At 39.7% G+C, this 11,803-nt stretch overlaps 2 protein-coding genes across 5 annotated transcripts in view; one reads left to right on the forward strand and one right to left on the reverse strand.

Moving 5' to 3' along the window:
- The window catches only part of LOC307034007 (activin receptor type-2A-like), a 44,949-nt gene extending 39,422 nt beyond the window's left edge, over positions 1-5,527 (forward strand). For all 3 annotated transcript variants that reach the window (XM_079672678.1, XM_079672680.1, XM_079672679.1), the window contains one exon: positions 205-5,527. In XM_079672678.1, coding sequence (XP_079528804.1) covers positions 205-399 — 195 coding nt within the window. In that variant the 3' untranslated portion in view covers positions 400-5,527. The remainder of the gene's footprint in view (positions 1-204) is intronic.
- orc4 (origin recognition complex, subunit 4) lies at positions 4,995-10,189 on the reverse strand. Of its 2 annotated transcripts, none has more exons than XM_079672685.1 (14): positions 10,057-10,189; positions 9,296-9,369; positions 9,144-9,220; positions 8,681-8,771; positions 8,460-8,535; positions 8,172-8,257; positions 8,033-8,081; positions 7,804-7,955; positions 7,538-7,711; positions 7,378-7,464; positions 7,080-7,188; positions 6,893-6,988; positions 6,744-6,811; positions 4,995-6,641 (listed from the first exon to the last, which is right to left on the reverse strand). In XM_079672685.1, exons 2-14 carry the CDS (start codon positions 9,350-9,352, stop codon positions 6,459-6,461), a joined length of 1,305 nt encoding a protein of 434 aa, XP_079528811.1. In that variant the 5' UTR covers positions 9,353-9,369; positions 10,057-10,189; the 3' UTR covers positions 4,995-6,458. The 2 variants fall into 2 exon arrangements, with proteins under 2 accessions (XP_079528811.1, XP_079528812.1); XM_079672686.1 differs by lacking the exon at positions 10,057-10,189 and adding an exon at positions 9,639-9,695.
- Positions 10,190-11,803: the final 1,614 nt, after the last annotated feature.

The raw sequence follows: 11,803 nt of genomic DNA on the forward strand, positions 1-11,803 counted from the left end.
TCAATTGTTAAATTAGATGTATCCTCAATAAAGACACAAGGGATGTCAAAATAAGAATGAAAAATTAAAGTTTGCAATATGTAGTACCAAATGTCACCAAATTCCTTGTGTTACGTTTTGAGGCAAACAATCAAATGTACTTAGATTTCTATTTGATATATTTGTGTATGTTTTGCAGTAACATTAATGTCTGTTCTCTCCCAGGGTCTGGCCATGCTCTGTGAGACCATCGAGGACTGCTGGGACCACGAGGCGGAGGCTCGCCTGTCGGCCGGCTGCGTGGAGGAGCGAATCGGCCAGATGCAGCGCCAGGCGCCCGCCATCGGCCCCGAGGAGATCGTCACCGTCGTCACCATGGTGACCAACGTGGACCTCCCGCCCAAGGAGTCCAGCTTATGATCGACGTGAAGACACACGGATCAACACGAGGGGAAGAGCAGCCAACCCTGGTTGGTTGGCGTAACGATTTTTTGTTCTTTCTTTTTTTTCCTTTAAGTGCGGGCCGCTACTCGCGCTCAGGAAACACCTTGCGCCCACCTCACCACATGAGTTGATATCCACCTCATTTTGATATGTGTGCCTGAGGATTTGAAACATTTTAAAGGTTGAAACTCTCTCATCTCCGAGCTATCGATTCAGGATATATAACGAGGACAAACGGCGTCCCCGAGTGCGGACATGCTGGGACGACGACACTCGACCAACACTTCTACCATGTATTGTTTTTATATACATACACACACACATAGGAGGGCGACCCGTTCTGCTCGGTTTTTCTACGGAGAGAGAAGATCCGGCGGGGAAAAGTTCACAGGACTCTCGGTGCATTTTAGTGTAAAAAAGAAAAAAAAAGAAAAAACCTGGCTCTGGATACATTTGCTGTTTTCTCGTGTGCGTTTTTCTGAAGAAACGACTATCGTTCTGCCAATAAGCAACGGCTTCTGAATGTTTATAGTGTAATGCTGCTGTACATAGTGTATTATGGACCCAGACAACTTGGTAATCGAGCTTATTTTAAAGGGGGAAGGGGGAGGGGGGGTCCATTCTCAAGCATTACAACGATAAAAAAACCATAAACCTCCTTCAACCAGGTATACCTCAGTTCAGATGGACACAGTTTAAATTGAACCCTCTCCCTATTCACGGTTCTCCACAACCTTCATGAGTCTGCTGTCAGCCTCACTTATGGGTAATGTAGTCAGCAAGACCTCAATACACATGGCCATACACACCCAGTGTTTCTCCCCTTTTCCTCCCCTCTCACGTTGAGGTTTCCTCCATCCTGACTGAAAAAAAACACCTTTTTGTTTTTGTATTTCTTATGATAATGGGAAAAAGACAAATGACACCCATCCCATGATAAAGTTGTCGTTTAAAGTGATTTTTTTTTTTGGGGTTTGCCGTGTCAACTGTCTACGGAGTAATAATATCTGTCCTAGTTTTGGCAGTGAGATCTGGATATATACGTGTTTATATCTCTGGTTTAGCGCTGGGTACCAACTACTGATACCTTTGATATTAAGGAACAGCTCAAATCAGACGGTAGAACACGCTTGTCATTTTCATCTTTCTGTGCTGATTCTATCTTTAGAAAGTGCAGGTTAACATAAAATAGATCATCCGACTTGTCTATTTTAGGAGAGGTATCACATTTTGAAGTGAAGGGGTACCCAGCCCTCATTTGGATTAATCCAACCTGTATTTAGCTGAGCCGGTTTGCTTTTGATTTGATTGCACACATCTTTAATTTGTTTTGGATTACTATCAAGAGTTTTCTGCTCTGTTTTGATACACCTCAGGAATCTTTGGTACTCAGCTCCTCCTCACCTCTCCCCCCCCCCCTCGCTGATTCTTCCACTTCCTTTCACTTGGCACTTGTAATGCTTTCACGCTACAAAAATGTGTCTTTATTACCAGTCCAAATTCAATTGAAACACTAATCCCACACATGAAACTGTAAGCTTTTACTAGTTCTTGCCCTTCCCTGTTTTGATTTAAGTCTGAGAGAAAGTTTGTCAAATGTTACCCAAACACTTATTTGTTGTCCCTTTTGTCTTCTGTCTCGACAAGCAAGCCAAAAAAGCTACTTTTTATTTTCTCCGTTTCTCCGCTGTCTTTCTCACTAGTTCCCTAAACTAGCTGGTGTGTTTTATGTCAATTTTCAAAGTTAACAGATTTCACAAATTAACTATGTGATCATTTGTAGACATGAACTGCCAGTTAGGGGCAGTTTAATTGTCCCCACACTGGGCTTAATTTAACTCATTTCAATCGTGTTAAACCAAACGATCGCACGGCTAACCGCAGTCAGACGAGGAATCTCTCTTTTCATCCTGGTGCCATTTCTAAGAATCCATATTAGTTACTCTTGTAGATGTCAGGCAAAACGGATGTATCTGTCACAGTGGTGCAAGCCACAGTGACATTTTTGACTCTTTATTTCTTCTGAGGGACATTGAACACTGGTGACCTGCAGTCTCTCCTCAAGCTTTGGGAACGGTTTCACAGGACACAGTTTAAAATCAAGTGTTTGGAAACACTAAAAAAACACAAGGACACTACCACACTGTTTCACATTCAGGGCCGATTCATAATTATGCTTTCTTTATCTTCAAGCAAACGCCATACTGTAGTGTTTGAGCAAATAAGAGCTTAGCAAACAAGTTCAGAAATTGATGATCATCAGATCAAAGACTATTGCAAGAACACAGCAAACCTGAAGGAAGTTAAAGCCATCTTGTTATTTGCCCACTGTAGCACGATAACGATATTTGCATCAATGTTGCTTCCTTTTGTTGCCGCTTTAATGAACTGCTAAAGAAAAAAAAGTATTTGTCTGAAGTCCTCATGAAGCTTAACGTCAGGAAGGATCAGCTCAGCAGACCCTCTGCTCTACCTCACCTTATTTGGGGAAGGGAGTGTGGCAAATAAACCAAAATCATAACCACGTTCCTCGGATAGAAGTTTAAAAAGCCTGTTTGGGGGATTATTTCTGAATGAGATGAATTACGGAAGCTAAATAAGGCAAATGTATTGTAAAACCTTTCCTTCTTATTAAAACGGACATGCAAGCTAGCACAAACACAGAGGAAAAAACACCAGTATTACCTTTTTCCCCCGAGTTTGTGTCCAAAAGTATAAAAAGTACTCGCCAGTATTACAGCAGCCAGAGTGTTTGGTTGGCATTACTGTAGGTAGACGGTGGAACATCTCCAGTGTTAAGACAAAGCTTGAGTTTAAACTGCGCTTGAGAAACCGACCCAAACCAACAAACACCATTCAGGGATTCAGTACTATGCTTTTCTAAGTTCTAGCAAGTTATATGCAACCAGTGCCGCAAATTACCCTACAGTGCTGTAGGATCCTCTGCAGGAGTGACTTTCAATACACAAACACACACAATTAACTTGTAGCATTTTAATTTTTTTTAAATCCTTGCATATTGATATGTTGTATTTATTTTTTAATTTACAGGCCTGAGGTTTTGGGGATCGGAGTTTAGGTGCGACAAGAGTTGGCACCATTTCTGGTTGATGTTTGGGGGGGGTGGTTGTGGGTGGGTGTTCAGTTGTAATTCAGGAAATACTTTCATTAAGTCAAAAAGAAAAGATATTAACTGTAAAACGTTCTTCTTTCTATGGACAAACGACCGAGAATGAATGTTCTTCAGAATCCTGGATTCCAGTATTGTGTGTACTGTGGTGGATCGAGCCCGGCCCGGTGTAACTTTAGAGGGCTTCGGCTCGTGTGATTGTGCCCTGTCGCCGTAGAAACTAGTAAAACCAACACATTAGGAGATCCATTCATACACTTAATTGGTTTTACAATTACCTACTGAAGATTTGATTGAGTACCTGCTCTAATCAGAAAGAAAAGGAACAGTTACGGCAAATGATGTGCTTTCTTTAGGTTGAAAATGAAATATTTAACTACATAATCATAAGGCGGATGTGCAAGCAAGTGTTCTCCACATACCAACTGGTATTTATTAAGACAGAAAGTGGGCATCATGCATACATGAGATGTGTGTTATAAAACAAGTATGAGATTGCATTCTAATAAGTTGAAAGATAGGTAACGTTGCTTTTAGGTTGTTTGCTAATTTCACTGATTGTGTTATTAGTCCACACAGCATTCTGTAACATTTTATTTTAACGCACATTTATACAATTATTTAAGAATGATGATTTTTTTTTAGATGATTAAGGCAATCAGAGTCTTTTCTGTCGATGTTGTCATTTAAAGGTGTATGAATGGGTTTCCTTAGCATGCAGGGTTTACGTTTTTCTATCTCGACTTTCTCTAGCCCAGCACCTCACATTGCTGTGCATATAAACTACCAGTGAAACATTTGTGTCTTGTTGCCCCCACTATTTTAAGCAGTCTAGGATCTGTACAGACATGAGAACATAAATACCTGTATCAACTATATACTCTGAGCTGAATCTTTGTGTGTGTTGAACTTCAGTGTTTCCTCTACATTCATTTATATTTTTCTTGTGTTTTGACTCGCCAGCAGGGCATGGCCCGGCTGCATTCAAAGTTATCCTTTATGCGAAAAAAATAACTTTAAGTTGAGCTTTGTGTAAGCTAAAAGCTAGAGGCTCATTGGAGTACTTTGTAAGGAATCCAAGAAAGCACTTAAGGGTTCCTTGGCAGAAAAAACAAACAGCTAATGACGATCATTGAGCCCAGGGCGTTCCTCAAGGAGCCTACTCGGGTCCCCTGTCGGTTGCATTTTGAAGAATTCCCAAAGCTCTTAAAAATCTGTTGCAATACTCCATGTGTGATAATGCAATCACCCACTACGGGTATTTCATTCCAGCATCTCAATCTCCTCCTTTTCCCACTGTTGATAAGAATTATAGAGGAAACATTGAACTCCAATGACCTCGCCGCTATGACTGTCTTGGCCGTAAGATGAGTCTGGTTGCCAGGCCGGACATTTCTACAAAAAAATCCCCCCTCGAAAACAAATGTTTTTGACCCCCTCGTTTCTCAAGGCCCTCGAGTTGCAGTGCTGGTCCAGGATCTGCCAACACATGCTCTAATGATATTGATGCTCATCGGGTTTCTGGTTTTAGAATACTCATAAATATAATTCTTTAGGGACCCAAAAATGAAATTGGGTTGTGAAAAAGAAATCGGAAAATGTCTCGTTTCTTACTCCGGATTCATGTGACACTACATTGTATGTTACTTACAAAAGGATGTGAACATAGAACATGACATTAACACCTGGAAGGAGTTAGTACAACACAAATATACCACATGGAGAAAGGACATTTTTGTTCTCCATAGGTTGTGGTCCTGACCTCATAGCTCCCAGTGAAGGGTCATGGGAGGATCAGAGAAAAGACAATTCCCTTCGCAAAGTATTAAAGCAGAATAAACCTTAAGAAACCCTGAATGCAATATCACAGAGGAGATTTAATCTATCCCTGATCAGCATTGCAACTCTCGGTTAATGGTTTTTATCAGCTGAAGTGATCCACGTGATGTAAATAAATGTGTTTTTAGATTGTGACTATGATGTTTTTCTTTTGTCTTACTAACAGGTTGAGTATTCAAGCCGGCTACATAACACAAATGCATTGTAAAACACTTATTTGAACTATGGTGCACTAGAACAAAGTAATCATGTGTTCAGAGAGTTTGTTTGTTCTTCAAATAGGTGTCCTTGAACCAGACGATCAAAATGTCTCCTTCAGTTAATAGATAATGGAATTATTATAACTGACACTGTCAATCAAATTAATTGAAATAAGTAATTATACTTTATTAAAAATGCAAGATTTGATTTATTGTTGGATCTTCTTTGAAGGACTTAAGGCCCTCAACAAAGTCCTAAACATGTTATGGTACATCGGTGTTATAAATAGACCCGTTAACGGCATATATGTACAGTATGTGCAGCGTGTTTAGCTCTGGTATATAAAAAGAAAATCATTGCATTATCCAACGTGATTGAACCAATACATGAATATTAAATGTTTCTCCTTAGAAGCACATATTGGTGAGATTCGGGCCAGATTACTGCATTCTTCCATCTAATGAGGGTCTTTGTCCTTCCTGCTGTTGCTGCAGAATTCCACCACTAGATGGCAACGTCTAGCTGATGAAGTGCTGACTCCAGCATGAACCTTCTCCTTTTTAAAGTGGAATTCAAGCTGAAATATGGCCAAATTAGAAAACAAAAAGTCTTATTTTATTGAGACATGTATTTATTTTTAAATAATATCAATTTCAGAATCGTTTTATTTGTTGCTTTTTGGGTGAATTACAGTGACAAATAATCCTAACATACAATTATTTTAACAGTTAGAAAACTATACAGTTTTATGTGGTCCTTAGTCTTGAGCTGCAGTGCTTCCATTTGACAAGAGATCTTCCTCAGGTTTATTTCACACTTTCTCAAACAGTTCTGGGTACATAAAGTCCAAATGGATTTAGAAATCCTAGCCGTACGCCGACATGGCCCACTGCTTGACGTCAGTGGGGCATTGTGGGTATTTCTGCAGGGCCTCCAAGACCTGAGTGTTGTCCAGCATGAGTCTCATCAGCTGGTACTCCCTCTGAGTTTTGGCCGAGGAGCTGTCCACCGGCCGGATCATCTCAAGCTGCTGCAGGTGCTCGAAGGCCTGAGGACGGGCGGGGGAGTGTCGGTGAATAAAAGTAGTTTTTATATACAAAGATTTTAATATTGTCTGTTTGTCTAGGACTTAAAATGGTTTTATTCTCACCTTCATGATGACAGGCTGCTCAAAGTTGTACATGGAGTTGGACTTTCTCTGCAGGAACTTCTTAAACTCTAAAAAAAACAAAAGGAGTTTATCAATGTTCAGCTCCATCCAGTGTTTTTCTTATTACAAAAACTGGAGTCTTTATTTACCGTTGTGGACCATTTGCAGATTGAACGGCTCTCCGTCGTAGACGTCGTTGAGGTGTTTCATGGCGATGATCAGACACAACTCCAAAATAGACAGACCTAAAGACAAGAGAAAATACAACAAGTGTGAACTAATTGAGAAGTTCAAGTGTCAAAGACCTCATTTTTGTGATTCTTTTTTATTTTTTACCGTGGAGCATATTGGCCTGGGCGTCGACTAAACACATCTTGCTGGCCTCCAGGAGGTCTGCAGGTTTGATGGCAGGTTTGGCTACAGACACACGACTCAGGCACAACATCTGCACATAAAACAGGTTTTTCCTTTAATCAAGGGTTCACAAATTGCACATGTCTAAAAGAACATTATACACTTCTTTCCTGGATTTATAAAATGTTAAGGGTAACTATTAGGGATTCAACACCATAAATGTTAGAAGTAGAGTAAGTTACTTTGCAGAATGTAGGTACTAAAATGTAGTGTGTTTTACCAGCAACATGTGGTTTGAACGGAAGTTCTTGCTGGAGTTGTAGTGCCTCTGTAAAGCATCCTCCACCGATTTGTCTTCACACAGAGTCTGAATAAAGACAACCAACTGTTTAGCGTGATCCACACATTTTGAATTCAACATGTTTGTTCCCTTGCTCCACCTTGACGCTGGCGTTCCAGTCCTGAGCGAACGTCTTGTCGGGGAAGTCGTCCTGCAGGCCGAGTTGCGTTTGCACCCGCTCTAGGTACTGACTAAAGGTGGGGTTGCTCAGCAGGTGGATCTGACGGTGAGAAAACCGCGACTTCACCCGCTTCTCCAGCAGCTCCAGAACATCCTGGAGTGGAAATGATACACCGCAACAAAAAGGTTTGAAATCAAACCGCCAGTATGATTTCTGTACGGTGAGGAGGGTGAAGTGAGGCTCACCAGTCTGCAGGTGACGCCCACCACAGCGACGGGGGCCTGGGCAGACTGAGAGACGTCGAACAGGTTGTAGAGCAGCGTCTGGTTCTTGTGGTGGGCGAACAAATCAAACTCATCCAGGACGAACAACACCGGGCGGCTGCTGCTGCGATCACCTGGAGGAAAGAAGCAGGTGGCCTTAAATGTAGGCAGTTTAATCCAAAAGTGCGTTATCAGTGTTGCATTTTCTTACCTTTCTTCAATGCCTCCAGCAAGAAAGACATATTCTCAGCAAAACTTCCCTGGGTTGACACAGAAGCAGAAGCTTTAGAGCAGCTTTTTTAGCATTATTAAATGGCAAAATATGGATACAACTCAATCCAGATACTTACAAACACTTTGTCCCCGACAACGTTTTCAAGGTGGAGCTGCCGCGTCATTTCCTGAAGCGCTATTCTGTCATCAGTCTGCAGGAGACCTTCAGCAAACAGGCGAGAAATGTATCTGGTGATGTGTACTCGGAGACATTTTTAGCAAGTCATAATGGTTTATTATCTGGTTGATGCATTAACCCAGGTCAAATGGACATAGAAAAGGCTAATCCGGCAATAACAAATGTTCTACATATTTACATTATCTCATAAATAACATTGTGTTTGGTGAGGTATCAGAGTCGATACCATTGAGATGAACCTGCAGCAGATTTTTTTCTACTTCTTTTTCCTCTAGCAGGTCTCTCAGCACACACTTCAGCAGCTGCAGGCACAAAAACACAAACACACCATGAGACAAAACAACCCTCCCAGGATTTAAACACACCTCCAACACAATCCATCTTCTTCTCTGCCATTTTTCTTTCTACCCATAAGCCCATTTCAGGCTTCTGGCTGCAGACGCTCACCATTGTTTTTCCTGATCCTCTGGGGCCGACAATCAGCACCGAGTTACTCTCCCCGTGGACGGCCGTGCGCTTCAGCAGCTCCAGGAGGTGTCTGAAAATATAGTGTTTTAACTACAATACCCACAATGCTTCTTTGGTAGAAGAAAAAAAGTGTGTTATCTCTTTTCCTTTCTACCTGCAGAAACAGCCTCATCTAATGAGTATAAAGGAATGAATGTACTCGTGTTGTGTTGAAGTCAGCTGGGAAATGGAGCTTTTCACACTTTTGAACTGGAACAGCACCGTTAGCCAGGTAAAGACTCAACTGGGTCACAGAGAATCATCTCTTTTTCACAGATGAAAAACCTACTACAGTTTTACTTTTTAGTTTGACAATCTAAATGCAAATTACAGGTAGATTTTTCTACAATAGCAACACACTTTAGAAATTATAAAAAGTGTTAGACTATTATTGAAGTCCTACTTGTGTTGAGCCTCCACTCCCTCCGGTGTGTCAGGAAGCTGCTGATGGCAAAGCCGCTTCCTTAAAATGTCCTGAACCTGTAGATGAATATAGACGTCATTACAGGGACACACCACCATAAACAAGTTAGAAGATGACTGGCTGATACAAACCTGTGAAATGCATTCTCCTACTGGCAAAGGAGCATCTTTTGCCTTCCTCTTGCTCATGGTGCTGAGATTATAAACTGCAAAATGTGGAGATCATTGGTTAAGATGCGCTTCAGGGACTTCCAACGGTCCTAAATAAGACATCCCAAAAAATGCAATCTACTTTATTGTGGTTTTATTGTATTAAGCAGCACCATAATATGAGAGTAATTATATCAGAATTGATCCCTCTGCTGTTGTGCTTTCTGCACAATGAACTATTTCCTCACTGTATTTTATCTCATGTATTTATCTCATGTAAATTGAAATCTTATATTGTAGGAATATGTCCACTAAATGCACTTACATTGCAAGATGACACTTGCTACGCCAAACTCCAATCTATTAATCGTGAATACTATGATCTCACTGTGCGTGAAACCAATACTACTTCTACTTAAGAAATGTGTATACAATATAGCCTGAATCTTTACTATATAAACTAATACATCAATATAAGTGGATGATTTGTATGCCGAATAACAAAGTGACTCGTAGCTATTTGATAATGATCGTAATTTGCATTCAAGATCTGTTAATATTTGCAATACACAAGGAGAAACTAATGTGTCATCATTTACGAATGGAGTTTGGTACTGCTTTCTCTCCACGCTGTCACCGGGCTCTTTAGCAGCAGCACGCTCCGTCTTAAATAGTAACACTACTTAGTTAAACACTTAAGTTAGTCTAGCAATGTAAGCATGTCAAAAAATAAAGAGACATACCTTGAAAAACAGTAATTCACTTCAGAAGGCGTTCTCAATCTTCGCGGGAAGAGTGCTTTGCCAGCAGTGACGACTTCCGGCTTTTGACTGATTCTCCGGCTCTGATTGGCTGAGGCTCGGAGTAGAATACCTTTTATTCTTCTACTTGCACTGTCACCTAAATAGCCATTTTTTGTGTTTGTGATTAAGAGTTATTGTTAATATTTCTGTTTTTATTTTATTTGTAACCATTTAAAATCCTTTGCCATAGCTTTTGACCACAAATCTTCATTGGCATTTGGTGTTGGACATTTCAGCATAAAATAATAACATGTAATTTGTCTTAAAGCACATTCAAAATAATCATCATTTAAAGAATTGCAGCTGACCATCAAACATGTTTCAAAATGTAAGCCCATATATTCAATAACACCCAGGTATATAGGTTCAAATGTATCCTCTTTACTTTCTTAACCCTTAGATGCCCGAGTGACTGGACCCTACACTCTTCCATAAGTGGGTAAAAAAGGACCCGTATTAGAATAATATGTGTTTTTATGCCATTTTTGTCATTTTGGTTAAGAAAAATCACTTCTATAATATTTAGTATTATATTTTGGTTCACACTAGAAATATTTTATATTTAATTTTAACTATTTATAATTTTCGAAAAAAAATTACATTTTGAAAAAAAACATTATGTATTATTATTATTATTATTATTATTATTATTATTATTATTATTATTATTATTATCAGATCTTGCTGTGTAAAATAATATAAAATAATCTTCCTGAGAGGTGTCACTTGTGATGTTGTCTGTGTGGTCTACAGTGAATGTAGTCCTGACAGCCACAGGTGATAATAATCAAAGGTTCCCATAGAAAATGCATGCGGGTCATTTTTGACCCACTTATGGAAGTTTTGGGGTTTTACAAAAACTACAATTTCTTAAAATGTAAATGTAATATTTGAATGGCATGATATCCGAAACATGTTTTTTGAGGAAAAGCTGGATTATGAAATGATGAAAAAATGTAATTACAAAGATACTTCAAGAAAACCACCTCACCGGGTCAAAAAAGACCCACTTATGGAAGCTTGGGGTAGTAATACAAAAACTACAATTTCTTAAAATGTAAATTTAAAATTTGATTGGCATGATATCCAAAACATGTTTTCTGAGGAATAGCTGGAATATGAAATGTTACAAAAATGTAATTACAAAGATATTCAAGAAAACCACCTCACCGGGTCAAAAAAGACCCACTTATGCATCTTTAAGACAAACTAAATCCAGACAAACCCCACATAATTACATTTTAGAAAACATTGGTTTGTTCTAAAAAAATAAAAATGAATATGTGATATAGCATTTAATAAGATGATGACTGGATGCTCAGGCTAAAAAAATGAATTATTTAAAATCTGCAAAGCCATAATTTCCACCACTGTTCTGATTTTGATACAATCATGAGGGATTTTTGAATGGCTGCATTACATCTTTTACTCACTCACAATAATGACGGAGCTCTGGAGATACTTAAAGGCTTCCTGTGGCTTTTGGTTGACTGATGAAAAAAGCACAATAAACCACCAGACATCTCACAAATCGCCTCCCAGTCTCCGCTCACATTTAGCCTGTCACATTATGCTAAAATGCGGCTCTCCGCTCACACATTCTGCTCTGTGTTTGCCCTTAAAAATACATGAAGCGGTCCTTTTACAGCAGCCAAACACTGAATTAATTTACCGTCTCCTCAGGTCT

Source organism: Notothenia rossii (genome assembly GCF_949606895.1).
Source record: "Notothenia rossii genome assembly, chromosome: 3".
Lineage (NCBI taxonomy): Eukaryota > Metazoa > Chordata > Actinopteri > Perciformes > Nototheniidae > Notothenia > Notothenia rossii.